This window comes from Hippocampus zosterae, chromosome 1 (assembly GCF_025434085.1).
Source record: "Hippocampus zosterae strain Florida chromosome 1, ASM2543408v3, whole genome shotgun sequence".
Taxonomy (NCBI): Eukaryota; Metazoa; Chordata; class Actinopteri; order Syngnathiformes; family Syngnathidae; genus Hippocampus; species Hippocampus zosterae.
In genome coordinates this window covers 29,183,746-29,209,267 of record NC_067451.1, presented here as the reverse complement: position 1 = coordinate 29,209,267, position 25,522 = coordinate 29,183,746, and the positions used below count along the sequence as shown (strand labels likewise).

The following is a 25,522-nucleotide window of genomic DNA, read 5'->3' as shown; positions in this document are numbered from 1 at the left end:
GGAAAAAATGCAGTTTATTCGAAGATGGGTACACTTCACTCAGGGGCATTCACCTTTCTTGAGATTTTTTTTTTTTATGTTACCTGTGCTGCTAGATTGAGAGCAGCATTATTGGTGTCCTTAAACAGTATGCAGAATAAATCAGCACCCCTTCGACTAATTTGGAGACAAATCAACACTGTGCCTATTCCTGTAGCCAAGCTTTATTGTTGAGCTCGCTTTCAGAAGACAAACAACAAGACTAATTTCAAGGTGCTGTGCTAAACGGCGAGGAAATATTGTTCACATAATAGGCCTCTGATCTACAATACACATTGGAATTTATTTTTGAAATTGAGCAATAAAAAGGAGACATCTGGGAAAAGTAATTTACATAAGTTCAGCTATAGGAGAGTCAACTTCTTGTTCCGATAAGCATCACACAATACTAAGCTCGTTATGGTCTGTGTGAATAAGAAGTGCAACAACCTGTTGGGAGGAGGAGCTGGGGGCTTTGAAGCTTTTTTAAATGATGACTTTTCTCTCCATTGCTGCTCCTCTGACTTACTCTGATAAGCCCTGCTCTGATCTCTCCTGCGGTATCAGACTGAATTAGTTAAACCTTCTCACCACCCAACCTCATCGGTCAGACTTGCACCTATTCCATGCCAGGTTTTTGAACTTAAGCACACACACAGAGGCATTGTTGCTCTGTTACATGGAGGACATAAAAAAAAGATATTGACAAAAAGAACCCCTTCAAAAAGGGAGTGGGCAAATTGTGAAACGTCTCCCAATGAGCCGCTTTCTTCCAAGTGGAACCAGAAAGCTGCTTCACCTCGCAGTTGTGCCTCTTCAACAGCGGTCTTTTTCTCTCCCTTGGCGGGTATGTGCAGGCCCGCCTCCGCACCAGCTGTGAGATTCTCCTCAATGTAAAAGCATTTGACTGTCTTTGACAAGTAACTGGCTGTGCTCAAAGCATGTAGAAAGTGTGAGGTAGTAGCGAAAATGCTTGTAAAAAGATGATTCGGCGGTGGGGGGGATCAAGCGCTGCAAAATTAAAAATTGACTGGTTACAAAAGCATTTGGCATGAACACATCAGTGGGTCTTATGTGCCAGAAACTCGGGTGATGTGTGTGTGTTTGCGGGGGGGTCTTTTCCAGCGTTAGTTATGCAGTACCAGTTAATTGTTAATGTTTGCATGTCTCCTTCCAGCTGATTTTCCTGCAATACTATTTGAAGTGAAAAGCTAACCGCCACAAATAAAGGCCAGTAAACTGAATTAGCCACAACATTGGATATAACTGGACTGTAAATGAGGTCCAGTATTAGAGCTGCATCAAACATTTGACTTTTAAAACAAATCTGAGGGTCGGTTTTGATCGACAGTGTCAGAGAGGTATTCGTTTTATTCTTGGTTTCCACTGGCAATGATGCGCAGTTGCTCAGTAAGACGCAGGGCAGTTTTCTCTTGTGCCATGTAATGACAGTGTCAATCAAAAGTGAGCATGATCATTTGGTAAGGACAGACAATTAATCTGTCTGTGGAGTTTTATCTAATGAAATATCCAGCAAGTGTAAAGCATAGCTTTAACCACTTTTACTCACGTCCTTCTAATTTAAGACCGTGTGGCTCCCTCTTTCCAACTACTTTCTCTTTCACTGGCAAAAAAGACGGTGATGTTATGTAAATGGCCTTCAGTGTTCAGGAAGCCGTAAAGAGGCTTCCTTGTGCTTGCATGCCCTTCTCTCTCCTTCCTCTGCGCTCAGATCAGTATGATCTGACTCCAGCCGTGCCGTTGGGCATGGAGCTGTAAACAGGAGCTGATCCGAGTGGCAGTCACCTTCATTCAGGCCCCTTCCCTCTCACTCATTTCATAAAACCTGAACCTTCGCCACCCCTAAAATGAAAAGATGGAGGTTCCTAAAAGATGACTCTCGATGTGAATAATGTGCCACTGGATTTCTGATTTTGCTTGCCGTGAGCTTGACACACAGACCCTTTATGTGGCCCCTTCCCTCCTCTGCTTCCCATCCACACCCCAGAGGCTCCCATTCAGCTCAGGCCTGGCTGGGCGTGAGGGGCAGAGTTGGAGCTCTTTTGCAATCTGGGATTCTTAAGGGAGGCTGTCAAGGCTGTGACTGTGTGGGCCTTTATTTCCCCAGAGGTGGAGGGATGGGGGGACAGAGAGAGAGAGAGCGCGAGAGGGAGACAGGGGTTGGAGTACCGAGGAAGAGTTTGGACACAGACAGCCTTGTTAACGAGCACCCCCAAAGAGATGGAGGATGAGAGGCAGAAAGGCAAAAGAAAATGGAATGAATCGCACTAAAAGCTACAACACTTGCCTTCCTTTACATCATCGCTGTTTTTCCCCAACCTCCTCTTCTCTTTTATTCTCTTCCTCCCTATCAGCTCCCTCCATCTTTTCCTGTGTAAACTCACTCTACAGCTCAATAAAATACTTTTGCCCTCCGCCTCACCCATCTCGGCCCCCTCCTCACCCTCCGCCATGACTTTACACACACATTCCATTATCCGGGAGATCAGGCTAAGAGAGATGTCCGGCGTTGGAGCGATCGTTATCATCACCTCTTTCCGCTCCAGAGTGAGTTATAGCTCACCATATGGAAACAGACATTTAAATCATAATCAATAGAGCAATACCTATGTGGCGAGGAAAGGGTAAAGGAAATCACTGCCGCCGCTCATGAGGGAGAAAGAGACATCATGTTTATATTGAGATGGTGGCGCCGGGTTATTGATAAAAGATTACAGCACGAAACGCATTATGCAGCGGCACGCTTACAAAAACAAACTTTTCTAGGAGATGAAATGTGAATGGAAAGCTGCTCCATATGATACGCCAGTCGCATGATATGGTGGCGCTTTAGCGAGGCCGCACTGCCCACCTTAATCGACCCTCACGGTGCATGTGAAACTGTACACGTCGTCGTTCCCCGACAAGCACAATGCAATGTGACAGGTGTGTCCTGGCCTGGCTGGGATCCGGTCAAAGCTCAGATGTGCTTCTCGGGCTGAGATCAGGGCTCAATCCGTGACCATGATCGTGCCACTGCAAGAAAATATCATAGAGCAGCATGAGACATTGGTCCCGTCACAAGATCATCCTGTTATCGGTTCAGACATGCTCCGACGTGCTGAGGCTGAGGACAGAGAGACTGATGTTGATCCATGCTGTTTGTTTACGGTAAATAAGAAACACAAATCCAATCTCTCATCCATCTTTGACAAAGAGAGGTTGAGCCACGTTATCTGCCACTTTTTTTTTTTTGTATGTGTGTGTAAGCATATTGGCAGTGATTCACTCGCATGGCCTTAAACTAAGGATGCCAATAAGACAAGTCTGCGGAACAGTTTCAATTAGTCTATTAGTGGACATGAATTCTGGACTTTAGTGTGAATTATTAACCAGGTCTGACAGAAATGAAGTTTATTCATATGATCTTTCTAGCGCAGTTCAACGTCAGGCTATGCGCCTTTCTCATGTCAAAACAAAACCATTTAAGCTGAAACTGCAGGACAAGGTTTTGTTTGGTTTTGTTGTTTTTAACCAAGAATCAGTTGTAAACCTTCTGTATACTAAAAACATGTTTTTTTTCTCCTTTTGTAAAGAATAAAATATATTTTGTCAACCATCAGCTACAGTATGATTATACAGCACTGTATTGTTGATTTCAAGAATAATTGTTCTCTTTTAAATGTAATAATGAATTCATGTGTTTGAGTTTCAGTCCACTGCCATCAAAAAAAGATTTATAACAGTATGGACAATGTGTCATTTTACCATTACTGTTCAGGGGCTCCATAAACAAATGTGACAATGACCACTGTTAAATCCAAAGACAGAAACACCCACCGCAGTTATACGTGGATGTGTTATTGGACTACGACGCTCGCACAGCTTTCCCGTGTCGTACATACCGGTACTTGTGTGGCTCGATGATGGTCGTAATCTTTGTCATCACTGGTACCTCTCTGCTGGTATCTCCAAAAACAAGAAAATCACAGTGTCTCGTGAGAGCTGCAGAAAATGTTGCATGAAGTTTATTTCAAAGCCAGTAAGGATTGAAAAGGTGAGGCTCCCGAGCCATCTTTTTGGGGTGAAATTGATTGCTGATATGTGCGTTTTGGCTTAAGTCTAGAAAAGCAGACTGGGATACACAGCCGATAATGCTTAAGGGCCAGACAATAAATGTGCATCTTTTTTAAAAAAACTACTGTACAGCCAGGCATAAAAACAATTCCATTGCTATCTTAATTGCTTCCCAAAGAAAATATTTCCCTGGGACATTTCCAATTAATCCATCGCCAACAGGTATACAATAATTATTTTTACAATGGTGCCTGCAGCTTGTCCTGTTGTCTCAGATAGTGGATTCCACCTCTCTTAATTTTAATGGCCACATGTATTTATAAATATTTATAAGTGCAGTAGCATCAGGCTGGTGAAATAGAGAGTCCCCACTGAATGCAGCATTGGACAGCGTTAATCCTCCCAGATGCATATGCAATTCTGATTGATCATATTTTGTCATACTTTAATGAATTATCATGACTTTCAATAGTGTCAATAGGATCATTTTTGGCTTTTATTTTTCATTTAGGAACATGGCGGAATAGATAACCGTTGCTTAAACTACTCTGGCCAAATGTGCTTTACACTCACTCACACGTGTGACAGTGAAAATTGAGGAAAATATGATGTTGGCCCCCACTTTTGCAGATATAAAATGTTCTGGGGATATCACACCGGATTTTGGACCATTGAGGCACAGACCTGAGGCCATTTGAGAGGGTCTCGGTCACCGTCTCTCTCTGTCCCCTGTAGTTCATCCACGAGGTGTTTGATGTAGTTGCAGTTCCTTCACAACAATGTAACAAATGTATAAATGTAAATGTAACAACAAATATCCGATCCGTGCCTTTCTGGACCTTGGTTACTTCATCTCAGAGACATACAAGTGCCTTCTCCTATATGGTTACACAAATTTGGAAGTATTACGTTTATTTGACGAGTTTCACATACACAGGTGCCCAACCTGTGTATGTGATCATGCTGTTGTTCCTCTTGCCAGTTCAGTTTCGACTCACATTGTGAATCTGAGCATGTACTGTATGCTGTATGGTTGTATGTACAAACAGAATATGCCCTATGATTGCCTTGCAACCAGTCCAGGGCGTAGCCTTTTTCTCAAAGTCTGCTGGGGGGTGGGCAGCAGCTCCGCTTGACTCTGAATGTTTGATGGTAACCACCACGTTGCAGAAAAGAAATAAAATAAGACAAAACAATCATTAACACTAAAATACTAATTCCATCCTGTAATTACTCATGCATGGGCACCCTCCCTGAACATGTTATACAGGGGTCCAGACTAACTTGTTGCCCTGGACTTTTTCATTGGGTGCACCAGCAAAAAAGTTGGGTGCAACCAGGTTTTCAATTGCATCACATTCAACACCGCCGTTTTATTAGGTCACTCTTTTAAAAAATAGCTCTCTGTCTTTTTAGGCAATAATAACAAGTAGATGATTACCTGTCCCTGCCGCCGAACAGCTGGTTGCACCAATGCAACCCCTTTTGTTTTTTAAAATCTTGTCAAGAGGTGAGAAATTATAACGTACAAGGCGACCAAATTGGTTGCACTCACGCCATGCCACTGTGTAAACAGAACAACCTGAAATCAGCCAAGAAATCAGGAAAGATCCAATGCTTGATCATGTAGCGATGATACACAAACGTACTGAAGCATGATGGAGTGCAGGAGGCAGTTTAAGTGTGGACCAGTGAACAACAGGAGGAGGTGCAATGACACCAAGGCACAGTGTGATCGAATTGGCCTAGTGGGAGCGCTCCTTCAAATATCTGGCCACGCCACCCATTGATTAACATATTTCACAGGGAGTGTATCTCGATACCTAAGTCCATCTGCTGTATTTCAGAAGCTCACGGACACAGGGTGACCTAAATAAATTTTATTCACAGGATAGGGAAGTCTCTCTCACCAGCACCCAGGAGAAGGTAGTACAAGTCTGTTGCCCTTTCGTGGCGATGGCTCACGAGGAGGAGCGGTGAGAGAAGTGAATGAAAAGCTCTTCAAATGGAGTCCTCCCCTCTCCTCTCCTCTCCTCTCCTCTGCCTGTCTGTTTCTATTCCTCCGCCTGTCTCCTTGGCGCTCCTTCCCTTTCTCTGCATGTGCCACGCTGCTCAGTCATCCTCCGGGATGCGTCTGAAGGAGACCATCTGTTGATCCATTTGTCTCCTGCTTTGCTGCCTGTGTCACTTCCTCTTCACCCTTTCCATGATCAGAATCGGCTTTTCCGATGACACTCAGTCGTGTCCAACTGGCGGGCGCAGGTATGGCAGGTGTGATGTTGAAGGCGGGGTAGGCTGTCTGTCATGGTGGATTCACACAAGGAGGAAAGATAAAAGGTCGTGAGGACAAACACTCTTTGGGCATAGCGTAAACAGCTAATGAGTCCAGAGCAGCAGCTTTCTAATCTGTGTTTGATCATTGCTGTGTCACAAACACAGATTTATTATTATTATTTGTACCAAGCAAGCGATCTCTTTAAAAGTGCTTCTCTTTCATCCCACAGGGTTTAATAACAGTCCTCATCATTACATAGAGGCATTGACCATGAAATAGCAACAAAGCTGCGAAATGCTGAAGGGTATGCAATCCACCGCCACATTCACTGCCTGTGATGTGTTTAGCAGTCCTTGGAGGGAGGGGCACTCCTTTGTGTCCACACGTCTCCGAGTTGTCGCCTCGCATGCATGTTCTCTGGTTTGATGGACATTGAGTCCAGCATCGGGACTTTAGGGATTGCCTGCCTTTGAACTTCTCCCTTGGCTCTCGATTATCCATCATTCAGCAGGGCACAGGCTCATGAGAGCTGCTGGGAGAGGGCACTGCAATAATTCAGTATGAGGTCTCATGGGCCCAGGAGAGAGTCACTGTCCAAATCAGGTATCATTTAGCAGATGACACAGTGGGAACGTCCATTGGATAGAACCTGCGAGGAATGCTATTGATGGTCAGGAATGCTCAAGATGAAGAGAAAAGATGCTCGAGTTGCGTTTTCAAAATATGACCATTGCTCCCTTTTTCTGCAGTGATCCATAATGTTTTCATCCAGGCTGATCGATACATCAGATGATGGGTGTTCACCCAGGGTGACATTACATGGATTTCCCATAAGATTGCAGATGGCATGTCGTCCTCACGCACTCCTATTTTACCAAGAAGCTTGTCATCGAATCAGTCATGATTTAACCATCGCTGTCAGCTGCCGTGATGGTTAGCAGATTGCCTTTCACATTGAAGACACAGGCTCATAGCCAATGCACTGTATGGACAAAAGTATTGCGACACACAACAGCAGAATGCAACAAATTAAATTTATGTTACGGGCCATGTGGTACTTATGGTTTGCTTCGGAGGGCCATTAATGACTCAGATCTGTACCAATTTGTCCATGCACGACCGCACATGAGGATGGTTCTGTGTGCATTGATGTCATATGAACTATGCCTGGATCGCTTTTTGACGCTCCCATACAATATGTTACATTTTATAACTTTTTTTATTAATCCACAACAAGATGGTGATAGTTGACAAAGATGCACATTGCGACCGAAATAGGAAGCGGCCCACATCCGATTGAACGGACCGGCAAGGTTTGAACTTTTGATCAACGCCAAACTCAAAAGGAGCAATATGGTTGGTTGAGCAAAGATTTGCATGCAACTGTGGTAAGGTCGTGTGATCTTTAATGTGTCAAAAGGGTTTCAGATGGTTAAATGATGACACCTCTGTTCTTTAATTTGATTTGGCATTGCAGCAAAAATGGGGGACGTGGTACAATACTGCACAACTGAGAACGGAGGTATGCTAACATTAGAATGCGTGTTTGACGACTTTGTTGAATCTACCAGGGCGAAAGCATTGGTAGAGTTCAGAGTTTTTATAGGAGGCCAAATCAGCACGTATCCCAATATTCTGGTCCATATGGAGCATGGACCATATTTCATGCAAGTCCCAAACATCCCAGTCAACAAAGGCCTATTTTAGCACTCACCATAACAGTTGAACAATGTCTTTACTCCGTATGCATCTCAAATCTCTTCATCTGCATGTGTTTCAGGCTTCCTCAGTACCGGGGACCAAGCTGCTAAAGGGAACTACGGGCTGCTGGATCAGATCCAGGCTTTAAGGTGGATCAGCGAGAACATCGGCTTCTTCGGAGGAGACTCCAACCGCATCACTGTGTTCGGTTCTGGCATTGGAGCTTCCTGCGTCAGCCTGCTAACCCTTTCCCACCACTCTGAAGGTACATACGGGGCTGTCAAAATTGGGGTGGGGATCAGGGGGTTGTGATGCCGCTGTGGCGCGCCTTCCTGTCTGCTGGTGTGTAAAGCTGCTTGGTATTACAATTCGGCAAAGGCAGAATGCCAGTCATTGAGTAATGTAAGAGACAGCATAACAAATGTTGGCTGGAGCAGGTGTTTGCATTTCATTTATTCTGTTGTTCAATACCACGGGGAAATTCCACATGTGGATCTTGTGATGCGTGGCTGTTTTTGCTTCGACAAGCCCCATTCCCCTCCCCTCTTTTGAGATGTCAGAAATGAACCTGCGGGTATAATTTGTGTGTGTGTGTGTGTGTGTGAGTCTCACTTAGCAGGACTGAACGACTCTTCCAAAGTGCATCTTGTTAATCTTCTTCACACACACACACACACACACACACACACACACACACACACACACACACACACACACAAACAAAACCACTCCTATTTATAGTGAACGTTTATCCTCTATCTTCTTTAATGCTGTCTCATAATAATGATATACTAGTTTTGTTGGGTATGTATTTTATACTAAGTGCAGCATGTGTACTTAACCCGGACTTACAAAAAGCATCCCTCATAGACATGCTTTCCTAATGCATCATTGAATTAGAAAGGAAATTCTGTCTTCTGCTTACTTTCACGAGCCACCGCTGTGGGATCCATCCGTGAATGTCAACTTCTTGCTACACCCTGCAGAGATGCGCAGTAACTGCATCATTCTTTACCTTGAATTATTACCTCTGCTCACATATTTACTCATCCTGTTGATGTAGTTGTTTTGCAGCCATTCTGCTGTCAAGCAATGTTTATGTGCTGGTTGATATTCCCAATGAGAAATCTTCACATTTGACATCCATACACACATTTACTCTGCTCGTAAAGCGACCAGTAACAAGGTCTTTTGGACACACATGGTTGGCAGCATAAGCCGCTTAAAGTGGACATGGCATACACTGTAGTTAGTAGATAGATTGCATTAAATAAATAACTCTTCACGCCCGTTTTCTTGTTACTAGACAAAGGTGATTTCTTTTTTTTTTTTTTTTTTGCGTTAAGTGCATGTGAACACTGTCCTTTTATTTCGCCAAACATATTCAGAATTGACGATATGTTTGCAGCACTCCAATTTGCATTGAAATATTAATAATTGCCGCAATTTCATGAGATGGTGAGGACTGCTTCTGAATTCAACGTTTACCATTAAAGCTGCTTTTATTCCTACTCTATAATGTTACGTTTCATTTTACATGCTATTATACTGCCAGTAAAACCATCTCCTGCCTCCTAGCAAATGGGATATTATCAAGTTTGTTGTCTCCCGTGAATGGTACTGTATGTGGTACTGAAGGAGGAAAAAAAGCCAAGAAAAAATCAAAAGGCATTTGGAAATTAGAACTAGGAAGCCAGGACTGGCTGCACTTTATCCAATGGCAGTCAATTTGAAAACAGCATTTATCGCTGCATTTCTACCAAGTTCCTGTATTAAAGGTTTGTTAGATAAAATGAATTTACGGTATTCTTCTTCCATACACATACATTTTGTAATCCTATCATTTTGTTGTACTTTAGCCACGATTGGCAGGATGTTCTCATTTCCAAGACAACACAGTCAATAGATAGAATAGGAGGCATCTGGAATTCAGCGATGAAGCTGAAGTGAAAATCCATTGTCAAATAAATTATACAATGGCATAAGCACACCTGCTTTCAGGTGGCATCTTGTAATGGATCTTTGTAACAATTTCTTATACGTTAGCAGTCTGCTGCCTGATAAGAAGAAATATTGTGTTGGGTCCCGAATGGAAATGGAAATTAGAACAGGAGACACAATGGGAAACGACGCAGCAATATCTTTCCTCCTTGATTTCTTTAAAATATATTGTTGGGGGACAGGTGGGCCGAATGGAAATTCTTTGTAGAAATAACTTGTGCAAGTCAAACTGTCAACAACAGAAAATGGTGGACAGGTGTTTTGTTCAAATGAGACATATTATAGAAAATTAACTTTTTAATACCTCATCTACAAATAATTGTGTGTCTGGAGTGTATGGAGTGTCTGCCCACCCATCAAGTCTGGAATGAAACAGTCAAGTGAATCTTTAGTCATTTCTGGAAATGTATCTGTGAGTTAGCCATTCTTCATTTACATCCCCACTGTTACGAAACTGTGTTTTTTTTTAACATAACCAGCAGCCCACGCTGAATTTCTCAGATAGTGACATGTCACCGAGCCGGGATGTTCTACAACGAAAGAATCACTTTGAACCACAAATGTCAAAGAAGTGCACACAATATTGGCACAGACTAGTGTTATCTAACAGCTTTATCTGCGTTAGCTTCTGAAAATAATGCATGCAATAATGTTCGATTACGTTATAGTCGTTGGTGTTGCGGTGTAGTTTTGGGCAGGAGCATATGCCAAGGCCGCTACTGAAAAATATGTCTATTTAGTGTGATTAACATTAGCGGACAGCTGATGCTAACTGCTGTTTTGAACGCTGCCCTTAGGAATTGCCATTGTGTTGCTGAAGCTCAACTTCCCCTAGCTGACGTCATGTTTTTATACCAAAGACCACAAACTATTTGAAAATCAACAGTGCCTCTGCTCTTTTATCACACTTTTATCAACAATGAAGTCATTTAATAATGAGGAATATCGCATCCACCATTTCTACCAGAAAAAGTCAGATGCCATAACAGTTTCGGCTGTCAAAATTTTACAAGCTACTACGACGCTGTAACCTCTGCTGTTGGATGTGTCATCGCCTGCGGTCTAGGTTGTAAATTGATTTTTATGATCACCATCCAGTGTGGTTGGTGATTCTCTAAAATTGCTAGCCAATCAGTACTTCCGACAGCCAATTTTTTTTCAACTTTAGCTCCAGTGTTTTTATCTACCTCCCACACTATACCACTGTTTGTTTCTCTCACTGGCTGCACTCTCGACTGTAGCGTGAAATACCAGAATTCGCACAGCCAATGGGCATGCTGTACGTCATTACGTAGCATTACGGCACAGTATTTATTGCAAATGTAGGAGTCACTGCCAGAGGTATAATGACTGTGACTAATCTCTGGTAATAGTCATTTTGATTGCACCATTTAATATAGCCTAACTTTTCGACCATTTTATACTCACCTACTGTAGGCCACAGTTCAGTACATATATTTTGTATAGAAAATAGCAAATATTGAAGCCATCATTTATCAAAAATGATTATGATGAAAAAATTCCAGTCAATTTCTTCCAAACTTGGGCTCATTTTATCCCAAATGCATTGGTATCATCTGTTCTCATCGATTGGTATTTGGATTTTTTTTTTGTAACATACCTCCATTTTGTCATTTTTTTTAATGACGTCTGGTTTTGGACAAGTGTGATACTCGTACGGTCATCGTGCGAGTATTTTTCTCTGAAATCTTGAACTATTTCCAAATTGTTCAACCTCGAGTAATCGACTGTAGAGGTACCACTGTAGAGGCAGTTTTGTCATAGAGAATCGGGCACTAATAGAATATGATCCAATATGACAGGACGGGATACTCCTTCAAACCCAGTGTGCACTCACACGCATTGTCTTTCTTCCTTGTGTGGCTCAGATGCAGGATAACGAGGCCCAGGTTAGAGAGGTAAATCAGGGATGACACATTGTTCTGGATCTCCCTTGTGTGTGCGCGTGTGCGTGAGTGTGGACGTGTTGGGTGTCTGTGTGCAGGCTTCTAATGACAGTAATCCCACCCACACTGTACACAGCCTGTCATGGCTGCCTGCGGATCGTGCTTTCTATCTAACACTAAGTCTTTTGGTGGCAGTATGACAACTTAGTTGAGATGCTCCATGCACCTCCTGAAGTCTATTTAATAAGCTGGATCCTCCTATATCATCCTAGCCCTCCGGCCTCTCTTTGATTGCCTGCTCCTCTGGCCTGGCCTTGGTGGCGTCTCCATGTGGGCGTGCCAATGGCTGTAGTCATAGGGTGCATCCATCACAAGGCTCCCCACCTCCCCTCTTGGCCTGCACGAAGGCTGGCCTGGTCATTCTCTTGAGAGGGCTGCATTTTTTTTAGACCCGGGTTCCTGCCCTGCCTCTTCCATGTAATCCCCTCATCACCGCACCCATCTGTCTCGCTGCCTTCATAGACAGTAAAAGCATGCTCGGGCCACACGCTTCCTTGCAATGTGTTCCTTGCCCTTTCTTTTCCCTCACTAGTCCACGGGATGTGCAGTGTTTCACCATTAATAAGATGGCCACCCTGTCTGCTTTGCGCCAAACAATCAAGCTGTACGTCTGAGACTTAGGAAGCAGGAACAGTCATTAAAAACTCAGCCTACCTCGGCAGGAGAGCGTTTTCGACCAGCTTATTAAATGCAGATCAACAGTTGTGTTCTCGCAGAGGAGGATCTATGTCCCCTTCTTTTTTTCATTCTTCTTCCTCTTCTTCTCTGGCTTCAAAACAAAATGGCAGCTGAAGAAGTTCAGACGCAAGGACATTAGCCAGTCATGAGGATTATCTATCCGGCGTCGCGCTGCCACTAATTGAACATGCAAATGTGCCTTTTTCTTCTATCTCTCCAAGTTATAATTGGGAAGGTTTGCCTGTTTTTTATGCTAATCAGCAGATCACCAAAAGCATTTTTTTCTTTCGTCAATTATAAATACATCACATATGCAGTATTTGTACACTTGAGATGTTATGATTTTCCTTGATATATGACGGCAGTAGATTTCAAATTTCAGGTTTGTTTAAGATAACCGTGGATAAAAAAAACAAAACAAAACGGGTCTCATTTTTGATTTTGATCAAGGCATCTCTTTGTTTCAATCTCAGTCCTATGATTCACTGATGGTGTAGTGGTAGACTCGCCTGACATGTGCGGGCAGCGTGGGATCGGTTCCCACTCAGCTGTGGGTGTGAATGATTGTTTGTCCCTGTGTGTGTCCTACATCTGACTGGAGGTCAGTTCAGGGTTTCGTCTGCCTTCCACCCGAAGTCAGCTGGGATCGGCTCCAGCATGCCCACCCCGTGACACTCTGCGCGATAAGGGGTGTAAAAAAACGGATGGATGGATAATCAATCATGTCAGTGTCGAACAAGGCAGCCTGCGACCACATACTGATTGGCCCCTTGACAAAATAAATAAATAAATAAATTGGGAATTGTTCAAATATGTTCAAACCCAAAAGATTCTTCAAAGAAATGCTCATAAATGAAAAGAAGACAGAGGTGATGCTGTTTGGTCCCAGTGGCCCTTGTACATCCCATCCTGTAGACTTGAGCCCCCTGTCTCCTTATCTTAAGTCAACAGTCTCAAACTTGGGCTTTAAACTGGACAGTGATTTCAAACTTGACCGGCAAATTGGTGCCGTTGTTAAATCCAGCTTCTTTCACCTTAGACAGCTGACCAAAGTAAAACCTCTCCTCTCTCACGAACACTTTGAGACAGTAATTCATGCCTTTGTCACATCCCGGCTCGATTACTGCAATGGCCTTTACTTTGGAGTCAGCAAATCCTCCATTAAGGAGGATTTTGCTGCCGGAGGACACCATTCGGACCGTTCTTTATTGATTGATTTGTTTATTTTTTTCTTAAATGAGCAGCGAAAACAAAACTCATTCAATGTATAACATTTCTGCATTGAAACCGCCTCATCAAAAGGTTGCTTCACATTGTTAAACTTGGCATTTTTCACCTTTGTCAATTTAACAGCCACTTATGGACGTCAAATTTATATCCCCTCCTCTCATTACATTCGACCCATGGCAGCCGCACTGATCAATGTTATCCACACCCCAGAACAAGCTGCTTCGTACCTTGTCAGATGAGAATTCACATATTCACTACCACATCTCCACATCAATTCGGTTCCTAATTCACTGGAGCGGGCATTTGCAGCCATGTTATTGCAACTGCTGCAGGTTGCGTTCAAGTAAGCGGTGTCTACAGTAACATAAGCAATGAATTAATAGAGAGAGCCAATCTCCATTAAGCGCCTCCAGCTGGTCCAGAATGCCGCTGCTCGCCTATTGACTGGTACTCGTAAGAGGGAGCACATCACTCCTACTCTGGCATCCCTTCACTGTCTCCCCATACATTTTAGAGTTATTTTAAAGATCCTCTTATTTGTTTCAAATCTCTGAATAATCTCGCGCCACTTTACCTCTCTGAGCTCATCCGCCCCTACACACCTGCCCGGCGCCTCAGGTCTGCCAACCAGACATTATTAGAAGTACCAAGAACTAAACTGAGGCTCAGAGGGGATCGAGCCTTTCCCGTTGCTGGTCCCTCTCTCTGGAATGACCTCCCACTGAACATTCGGCAAGCCTCCTCGCTGCCCACCTTTAATAGCCGCCTCAAAACTCACTTGTATTCTTTGGCATTTGACTCGGCATGACTCAGATTTGATCTTAGTTTTACTGTTTGGTGCCTAACTACCATCTTTGTTAACGATTCGTTTTGCTTCACTGTTGTATATGTTAGTTACTCCATGTACAGCACTTTGTATGCACCGATGGTTGTTTGAAAGTGCTCTATAAATACTGTTGAGTTGAGATAAATATGTGTTTTCCATGAAAAACAGGTTGGGAAAAAAAATCCAAAATATGAAGAACTAGTGGTGTGGAAAGTGGGTTGGTGGGGGGTGTCAACTATAGTTTTTAGTTGTAATACCACCAATCACCACCAGATGATTGAGTTGTGCTTACACTGGGTGTTATGATACTACCCTCCACTACAATATGAGTTGGCCTTATACATGTTTGCAGGACAAAGTACCTCAATAATATTACAATATTGAATGGGTTTATTTGTGTGAAAAATGTATCAAATGTCTTCTTGCATTTAATGTTGGTTTCTTATTGAAAAGTTTTGCCTGTCCTCGAATGGCAATTTTTATGCAAGAGAGACCCTTGCACTGGAAAAAAATACAGTATATGGTGATTTAGTTAATAGCTTCCAACCTTTTGATGTTGGGTTAGGATAGTAGATCTTTCATCCATGGATTGAAAAACGTATGATCAAAAATGAAATATGCTAAGAGCACGTATTTTGCACATATGCACATATTTTGTCGCTTTAAAATAGCTTTTTATTTTATTTTTTTGTCATGCATTCAAGTTGCCCATCCCTGGTGAAGAAACCTAGACCTGTGCACATGTAGACTTGACCGCTGTTTTCTAACAAGCAAGTATGATGCTTCTTTCTCAGCATTCACACAATGATTATGTTTGCTGAGAGGAATCAGTCTCATCAGATGTAATAGATAGACAACATTTTGTACTGTATATAGGCACATGTCCACATTGGCTTGAAATGCAGGCTGGCAGGACTGGTTGCAGAGGCAACGAAGGTCGTCGTTCTTCCCCACCACCCCCAGCCCCCAACCTCCTCTTCCTGTAAGCAATCAGGATAAAAGCTCTGCTTGTGTGGAAGTGCTTCTGTTTTAATGGAACATCTTGGAAATTAAAGACAGCTAGTGTGGAGGACCCTTCATGCCAATGTCAGCTTTCATTTTTTATGAAGACTTCTGGTTTATTGGGCACCAAAAAAATGTGTGTGAAATGCTCTGTCTTTTTGTACCCAAGTGCAACCAGGGTTGTGTCTTCATTCCCTTGATCCGCGCTAAGGGAAGAAAAAATTTCATTGTCGGCTTAGTGTGACACTTTTGAAAGATAGCGTAGATGCCGGTTGAAAAAAGAAAACTGGATTAGACATAGCGGCATCTACAAAACATGAGCAGCTATTACTTTAATGGCTTTTCTATAGCATCTGGAGTCACGATTCTTGCTTTTTACAAAAGATGTGACTTCATGTGTAAGTGATGTATTAGTGTATAGTTTCGTTGCACTGATTAGGTGGGGAACACGCAGGCTTCAGTGTGATGTAACGACTGACACACACGTCCATGCCTCTTATATTCAAAATGCTTAATTTACCGTGCAGTCACTACTGGTGCTTTTGGAAATGTGTTTGTGCCGAATTTGTCACGTTGGGTCCGAAGCGATAAAATGATCGCTTCGTGCCCAACAAGATAATGAGGTGGATCCCCGAAAAAGCAGACAAAGAAAAGGTGTTCCGAGAACAAATGAATTTTAATACAAAACACAAAATACCCATCCGGGAGCAACAAACAGAAAACGCTGGTCAAAATCAGGACCAGGAATAAAGGAAGTAAACAGAAAACGCTTGCGAGAAAATGGCAAGGAATATAGTTGGTAATAATAGGAATAGACAATAGTAGATTTAACGACGCGCAATCACAATCACAAGGCTACACGGCAACGAATAGAATAGGGCAATAATCGAGAGAATTGGCACGGCGTTGAATACTCCGGCAGTAAGTCAACTGCCCGAGCACAAAGATAAAGCCTGTGTAATTAGTCCTTGATGGGTGACAGGTGTGTCGGCGGTAGGCAGGAAAAGCCTGCCCCCTGCTGGCAAACACGGGACGTGACAGAATTAGGTTAGCTTTGGAGCCGTTTGCTATACAATGGCTGTTATTCATGTCGTGAAATTGGAACATTTTTAGTTACTATGTTTAAAAATGATTTCACTGATTTGAGCTTCCTACAGCCACACCTCTATTAATAATATCTGTTTTGAGTTATTTGAGTGTAATTACGGTCCTCAAAGACACACAGGAGAATTGTAAAGACTTGAAACACATTTTACTCAATCCTAAAATAAGTCCCCTATCCCAATTTTCCAAACTGAAGCTTTTCTCCTACCTTAATCAGAACGGTTGTCTTCTTAGCCAAATGTGTTGTCGTTGTCACATTTGCAAGTAATGAAGGAGCCATTGTGTAATAAAAACTGTCAAGTGGATCATGCCAACTTGCACAGCAGTTTAGACTTTTAAAAATGTAATTACTGCCAGTCATTTCTTCATTTTTACATTGTGGCTCATTGTTACTTCATTCCTAATTTCTCAATGCACTGTAATACACTTTCATACACAGAAGTGCATCCGCTGCATGTATTTCACAGTATTATATTGCTATTTATTACCCTTGTAGCAACTCATTTCTCTGCTTACAATGGTTGAAATTTAACTCAGAGAGGACATGATTTCAAGGTATAATCACACTGTAACGAATACCGCCAGCATGGATTCACTTAGGGCATGAACAGGCGTCCCTTTAAGGCTTCAGGTGTGATTTAACGACACACGTTCATGCGAGTGATTCCTGCATTCTTCGTGGCTTGTCTTTAAATCATGGTCATATACTGTGCGTGGCCGAAATAGGACCGAAAACAATGTTATTGGACCTCAAATAAATTTTTGCCTTTAATTCATGCTGATACATTTGCTAGATTTGAAGCCCACAGTGCCATGTGCTCCAAGTCTCTGTTATGCCTGCCGGTAGATGTGTCCACTGAACACAATCTTTTCATGATGCCTGTCAACCTCAGATTGATTTAAGTTTAGAATTCGTTAGAAACCTGTTTTTGACTGTACATGCCGGTATATTATGTAATATGTTAGTATTAGGATGGCACGGTGGTTGACTGGTTAGCATGTTGGCCTCACAGTGCGGGGTTCGATTTCGGCTTCAACTTTCCTGTATGGATTTTACACGTTCTTCCCATGCCTATGTGGGTTTTCTCCGGGTACTCTTGTTTCCTCCCACATTCCAAAAACATGCACCGCAGATTAATGACACACTCTAAACTGTTCCTAGGTGTGACTGTGAATGTGAATGGTTGTTCGTCGATGTGTACCCCGCGATTGGCTGGCAACCAGTTCAGGGTGTTTTCTCCCGCCTACTGCTTGAAAACATCTTGGGTGGGCACCAGCATGCCCGTGACCCTTGTGAGGATAAAACAGATTGCTAAATAGATGGGTGTTAGTATTATTCAAGCCCTGGAATGTCAAAATTAATCGCTTCTTAATTTGACGCACCACAGAAAAGAGTGTTGTTATTGATCCTGACAAATTTGAATCATAGTCTAATACGGTGATGCTCGACTTGTAATGAGCCAAGGGACATATTTAAATTTGAAAAATCAATCCACAACACCAAATAAAAATATCACAAATAACACGTATACATGTCCATTGTATACTTTACACCATTCAATGAAGATCATTTACTTGATCTTTATTTAACTAGTCACTGGGATATATAGATGAACAAAGATAAATTCTTAGTAATGAAAGAATAACGTTCTGACCCATGAAGTGAATTTTGATGATTTCCCGCAGCACACCTTAAGAGCTCTCAAGCTGTTTCCTGGCACACTGGTTGGGAATCACTGGCCTGGTGTATAAAACGAGGCTTCAAAATCATGACAAATGAAGCAGTCATCTTGGATCTCAAAACACAGCGGCGGTGTCCGCTGACTGCATGAGGCCACGCCCCACTGAAAATGGGTGTGACCTTTTCTGGCATCTTTCCTCTGCCTACACATTGCTATGTCTTGGAGCCTCAAAAACTGAAAACCTCCAGTGGCCAGTATATAGCCGACTGGGTCGTCGCAGGATTTTCGAAAATGTTTACCATGAGCTATCTCACAAGCTAACCGGCTCTACCTGAATGCCAGATGGGAGGAGGGCTCTCCCCCAGCTTCACCTCCTTTCTTGTAAGTTTAATTAATGATGTGTTGTAAATTGTGGCATGGAGGGAAAATGCATTTCTGGGGTGTCGGCTTAGTTAGCTTGCTAACTGCATGCTAGAGTGGAAACAGTGGTTAATAATAACTACCCCCTGATACAGATGTATGAACTCAAGTTTTTATGGAGCAACTCATGCTGGATGACTAAGTGTGTCACTGGGAGTTATTTGCTTTTATTTATTTATTTTTAATTGACTCCAATATTTTAGATTTCTGATTTGATAGTCATCACATTTTACCTCATTTGCCAATACAGTACCGCTAATCTTTTGTGGTGGCAAAAAAAAACCAAATTAAAAATACCCAACCCAAAACACACACACACACACACATGCACGCACGCACACACACATAGACACATTCCTTTTGATGTAATGTATTGTATTGTATTGTATTGATATTCTGTTGAATAAATGTTACCCATAGGCTGATCAAAGTCTGACAGAGTTTCAAACTTCTATTTATTTTATTTATTTTTGTTCCCCATAGTAGAGGCTTATTTTTGTGGCACTGTCAAAGCTCAAAATGATATGACAGCTCTCTCTGCTATTATGTCAAATTTTTCCTTAATTTGGCCTGATTAGAAGAGCCTGCATCTCCCGCTGATCTTTAGTCAGTTTATGTATTTGATTTATAAGGACCAGTTACAAAGTCATATAGCAGCACTCCTCTGTGCTTTCAACTGTGCATTCTCCAAACCTAAAACCCGACGAGACTTAACGTTGAGCCCCCTCCTCTTACATTCAGAGAAGCTATTGGAAAAGATGTGCCCTTCTTCCTGGCTGCATGTTGAAATATCGACAAGTAATTTCAGGTCAATATGAATGCTGCCCCAAATTACCCTTTCATCCAGAGTGGACAAGGAGGCCAACCAGTAAGATACACTATATAGATAAAGAATGTGGAAGATTGGTGCTGTAGCACTGCCTTAACTTTACGATTACAGCTTGCTGTGACCTTTGAAAATAACACGTGTGAATTTGCTCTCTGAAGTGAGACCCCCTTGTGGAATGAACACCTCCATAATGTCCTCTTTCACTGCTCACATCTGAAGGCGGTGATCCACCCACATGCGGACCGAGCTGCATATAGTGTAGGCAACATTCTTGGAGCAGCCAGCCATTGACTGCAGACTTTTAACAGCCAATAAAGGCAGCTTTTCTCGAGCTCGGAATGGGAAAGATAACCACAGACGGGCACATACCTCTGGCAGCCATTGTTGTGCAAATGCAATGTGTTTGAGGCACAATTGTCAAAAAATGAATAGAATCCGTTTCTGAACTGTCAGAGGGGCTCGTCACCTCGATAGTGGAAAGTTATTTGAGCGTTTGGGGCTTTTTGATTTGGCCGTTTGCTGAAAAGATGTCTCTGTGTATCAGGGTGTGAAAAACAGGTACGAAAGATGAGAGACTGGGGGCTGGTCTCGTCTGGTGCTGTCTTCTACTTGAAATGAAAAGGGTGATGATTAAATAGGGGGAGGCCATCTCATGTAGCAGGGATTATTGTGTTTATTTATCTTCACTACTCTCACTTGAGGTCTGTCCATGTCGCGACTGCCATTTTGTGGAGATGCTGACTGCTTCATGAGTGAGCCTTGCAGCATTTATGGTCAAACTTGCAATGAAAGGGACTTTATTTTCAGGAGGACAAAGCATTCTTGTCCAACCAAATAGATATTCTTCCCATTTAAGAAATAGTCTTGAAATGTTCACTCACACTATTCTACTATTTGAAATGGTTTTGACTGCGGCGTAAAGCGGAGCACCCTGAGGGACCCCACACAGGGAGAACATGCAGGCGCAACAACAAAAGACCAGAACAGGCTCATTAAGAGACATGCATTATTATTTATTATTATTATTATTATATACTGAGACATTAACAAAAATGTTAGAAAATATCCCATGGTTAATGAGGGTAAAAAAAAAAAAATTGTATGGACCCCACAAAATTCTTGATCGTCACTAAAATGTCATGGATTCTTCCTTGATACAGTGTTTCATATAAATTGGTTTTGTACTAGTTTTTCTGTGTCATTCTACTACCCGACATGCACATAACAATGTGGAGCTACAAAGTTAAGAATATGCTGTAAAAAGATGGCTCCACTCCAGTTGTCCATCAGGTGGAGGCAGCTTCATCGAACCCAAGCCAGCGGAGGGGGGAGAACTGAAAAATTGACACATTGCCCAAAAACAGTGTGAGCAGTTTATTCTGGTGGTCCAGCCATCAGTCTGGCTCTCCTTGCCGCAGGTGCTTGAATCTATAAAACATGGAGTTACAGGTGCTAAAAAGTGGAAAACTAACTCAGAGAAAGTAGTGCTTTAGTCCAACCTTGCTTTTGAAATGATAGCTCAAGGCAATGCATATACAGTGGAAGTGTCACAGATGCGGATTTGGGCAGTGGAAAAGAAAAGTGAAAAATCATCACAACAAGGCACACTTGACGAGCGACTGACGAGAAGTGGTGAAGACGAAAACCTAACAAGTAGACAAGATGTGACTAACGGAGAGAGAAACATGACATTACGTGAAACTAAATAAAATCTAATCACAATGTAAGTCAATAAAATAAACATTTTAAAAAAAACTGATCATTCCAAAAACCTCATGTGACAGAGATCAACTTCCAATTTCCTCAGTTGGGGAGGGGGGGGGGGGGGGCATTGCTCTGAATGGACAATAAATATCTCATATTGTCAAAAATCAGTAAAATGGATGGTGGAAACTGTTGCCATTACAAAACCAGTGGGTGTCATTAACTAACTAGAAAACAAAGCCTTGATTTATCAATAGGTTCATATTTGTTTGTTTGTGCCAACATTCAAACTTATTCTAACAATAACTTCAGTTAGCGATAATGAGTTTCCGAATGGCCAAAATAACCACTTAAGCATATCTCTCATCACTTTCACCCTCAGTGCAGTTCAAGTGCATCTGTGCACAAATTTACATACAGCATGAGCTGCTGTCTGTGTGGCCGCAGCTGTCACTCAATGAGCAGACTGCGTGAGTATGCTTTTGATTCGAGAACCCGGAAAAGCCAACCGCTCGCATTTCCTCATTGATGCAAGTTTTTATATCGGTTACTTACACGCATGCATGCTGCAAAACAACACTTCCTGACATTTACAGTTGCAAACGACAGTCAAAAAGCTCAAATGCAAGGAGGCTTGTTTGTGACGTAACTCCGATTTTCTGTCACTAGTGCCAATTCTACTTTCATGAATTCTATAAACTATAAATGTCTCCTCGCTCTTCTATATTTATTCCATTCATCCGTTATCTAAACCGCTTATGCTCACGAGGATCGCCGGCCCGGCGCGCTGGAGCCTATCTCAGCTGTCTTCAGGCAGTAGGCGGGGTACACCCTGAACCAAAGGTCCCCAACCTTTTTTGCCCCACGGACTGGTTTATTGTCAGACAATATAATATAATATAATATAATATAATATAATATAATATAATATAATATAATATAATATAATATAATATAATATAATATAATATAATATAATATAATATAATATCACCTGCATGATAAGTGTGGTATTTTTGAAACATAATAATAATAAACACGAATCATGACTCGAGGAGCGTCCTATCTGGGCGCAACATTCTCTGGTCGCTATGGTAACGTTTAAATGTGCCTTCAAAATAAGATACCCCACAAATAAACACTGCATGAAAAATACGACTCACCATCGCCCCTACAGAGTAGGCTTGGTGCGTGTGAATCTCCCGTTGAGATAAAGCCGTATTTGAAATAGGACCCCTGATACTGTCTATTAGATGTAGTCTTTTCATTCTTGGAAGTGGTTGGCTCCTCTGTTGTCTCTTGGCTGGGCCTTTTCCCCTTCCCGAAAAAGAGGTTTGTTTTTTTTGCGATAACCTATCATGTGACCGAGAAGCGCGCATAAAACATCTTTCAGATTCCGGAATGAATAAACTGGAAATTACGTTCTTTCCAGTTCTTTCTGTGCGGCTCAGCACCAATTGGCCCGGTGTTTGGGTACCCCTGCCCTCAACTGATCTATTTTCACAACTTGTGCAGTGTTTGGTCATTCCCGGCCTTTAATATACTTTATCTTTGCATATTTTGTGTTTGCATCATTGTCTAATTTCACTTTGGAATTCATTCAAATTGCCTGAGATGCCTTTAAACGGATGCCCATTTAAAGTGAAATAGGGGCGGGGCTAAAGCAAATGTAAATGCCGCAAGCACGAGCTATCATTCTGATTCATCAACATACGCACAGTAGTGGCAAGAAAATGGGCTGGCTGGTTAGACACATAGTGAATCGCGTGTACACACTTCCTTGTGCGCAGAGTAAGAACATTTCTGCGCATTTATTAGTCAATGAGGTCCACTGCTTTAAGACACATTTTCGGCAAAGCAGGGCAGGTTATTTATATAGTGCATTTCGTACGGTTTAGTAGGTTACTCACTTGAGTGATTACTTCACTACTGTGGCAGTTTATTTAATTTGCGGGCAGCACAACAACTAAATGCCGATTCACCGTGTTAGCATTCTGGGCTTCGGCCCTCAGAGACCTACTGGGTTCATATTCATACCGACACCTCTGGTGACTGGTGAACCACTATTTACCAATCACCATTGTTAAGACACATTCTCCCAAGTTTTATTTTCGAGTCAAATTCCAAAATGTGAGCCCTTTGGTTAGTTGGACTTTTGAAGTAGCCCTGTATCTGTAGCCCAGGTCTGCAAGCGTTGCGATGGGCTTTGGCACCTTGCACATGTGGCCCACACAGGCCGCTTCAGCAATATTCTCCAGGACAATACGAGAAGAACCATCTGGCGGTGTAGCACCGAGATTGCTTTTGGAATCAAAAATTGCGGCTGATGAATGAGGTGACGACAGACTATGTTGTCTCTTGATGAGCCGCAGTCCCACAGCGAAGTCTTTGGCTGAGTCATCAGCTCAGGTGGATACAATCCACAAATTCTCTTTGGTAAATTATTGTCAAGAGCGTATTCTTACACATCTTAATGGACAGCGACAGTGGTGGAGGAGGTGGCTGAGGCTCCAGGCTGTGCCCTGGCATCATTTCATCCTGTTAGAATTCATTCATCTTCCGAGCCGCTTGATCCTCACTAGGGTCGCGGGGGGTGCTGGAGCCTATCCCAGCTGTCTTCGGGCAGTAGGCGGGGGACACCCTGAATCGGTTGCCAGCCAATCGCAGGGCACACAGAAACGAACAACCATTCACACTCACACTCACACCTAGGGACAATTTAGAGTGTTCAATCAGCCTGCCACGCATGTTTTTGGAATGTGGGAGGAAACCGGAGCACCCGGAGAAAACCCACGCAGGCCGGGGGAGAACATGCAAACTCCACACAGGGAGGCCGGAGCTGGAATCGAACCCGGTACCTCTGCACTGTGAAGCCGACGTGCTAACCACTGGACTACCGGGCCGCCTTAAAGCAATGAAGATGGGATTCCTGTTAGAATTAATTAAAGCAATTGCGTCATCATATTACATAGCATAGGGTCTCGTCTGTTTCCCGTCTTTCTCGTCTAATGGCTTGATGGAGATGTCTGGCTGTCTTTCCGTCGTACATTTTCCCCTAATCTACAGGCATTTCCTTTACCTTGTCTCGCTGCTTGTGAAAGCATTTTCGTTTTCGTCACAGCATCCTGCCCTCCTTCGTGTTCTCACACACTCGCGAGCGCTTTCTCTCTCTTTCTGGCACCGATGTAAAGCATCCATTATAGAGCCATGCATGGGTGTCTGTGTGAGTGGGAGAGAGCGACTTGGCACTGCTCGAGTCCCACCTGCAGAGGAAGCACCGACAGCTGAGCACCGGGGGCCCAGTTCATCCCACCGCCCCTCTCGATCCCCTCTTCCTCCGCCCAGCTCTGCGTCTCAACTGACCTCCCTCCTCCTCCTCGTCTTCTCACACCTTTTCTCACTTTCTGTCTCACCCTCGCTTTGTTGCACACAAATTTCTCACCACTTCCTGCTAACACAATTTTTTTCCTTAACAGATCGTTTTCGCCATTACAGACTTGTAATGTCTTTCCGTTGTCTTGAAAGTGGTTTGCCATCTCTATAAATTCGAGCTGCAGGAGTCCGTGTTATTAAGCCGTTTCCATGATTGTCCACCAGATGAACGAGCACGGTGTAATTAGCCAACCTTTGCCCGTTCGTGATAACCACGAGCCTTGCTTGCTTGTTGTTGCTGGCAGCTCACCTCTGCGGCAAGCCAGGTCGCCTCTTCAGCAACTGTGCATCTGTTACGCTCTGCTCAAAGCGCTCTGTGCCTTTGAATACAAATAGATACCGTGGCAACGCCTGAGAGTGGTCGCATTTCCCTTTATCAATTTCACAGGTTTGGAGCACATGTGATTTATAAACAGCTTCTTCAGCAGAAAGCGAAAATGACCACTGACATGGCCACTGACCATGTGTTTGTTTTGATTTTCCATGGTCGACTAATTTTGAAACACCTCGCATGTGTTTTTCAGCTACTGAAATAAACAGTACAACTACTCTTTCAGGAGAAAGTCATTTGGTCCT

The 25,522-nt window shown here is 42.9% G+C and overlaps 2 protein-coding genes and 1 long non-coding RNA gene across 3 annotated transcripts in view; 2 read left to right on the top strand and 1 right to left on the bottom strand.

Annotated features, from left to right (window-relative positions):
• The window catches only part of LOC127608198 (neuroligin-3-like), a 238,327-nt gene that overhangs the window by 163,830 nt on the left and 48,975 nt on the right, over positions 1-25,522 (top strand). Inside the window, exon 6 of the mRNA XM_052077159.1 lies at positions 8,151-8,336. Coding sequence (XP_051933119.1) covers positions 8,151-8,336 — 186 coding nt within the window. The remainder of the gene's footprint in view (positions 1-8,150; positions 8,337-25,522) is intronic.
• LOC127608385 (uncharacterized) overlaps positions 1-25,522 on the bottom strand; it is an 87,509-nt gene that overhangs the window by 43,615 nt on the left and 18,372 nt on the right. The window lies entirely within an intron of this gene.
• LOC127607514 (sideroflexin-1) overlaps positions 21,896-25,522 on the top strand; it is a 204,409-nt gene continuing 200,782 nt past the window's right edge. Inside the window, exon 1 of the mRNA XM_052075911.1 lies at positions 21,896-21,900. The gene's annotated coding sequence lies outside the window, so the exon portion shown is untranslated. The remainder of the gene's footprint in view (positions 21,901-25,522) is intronic.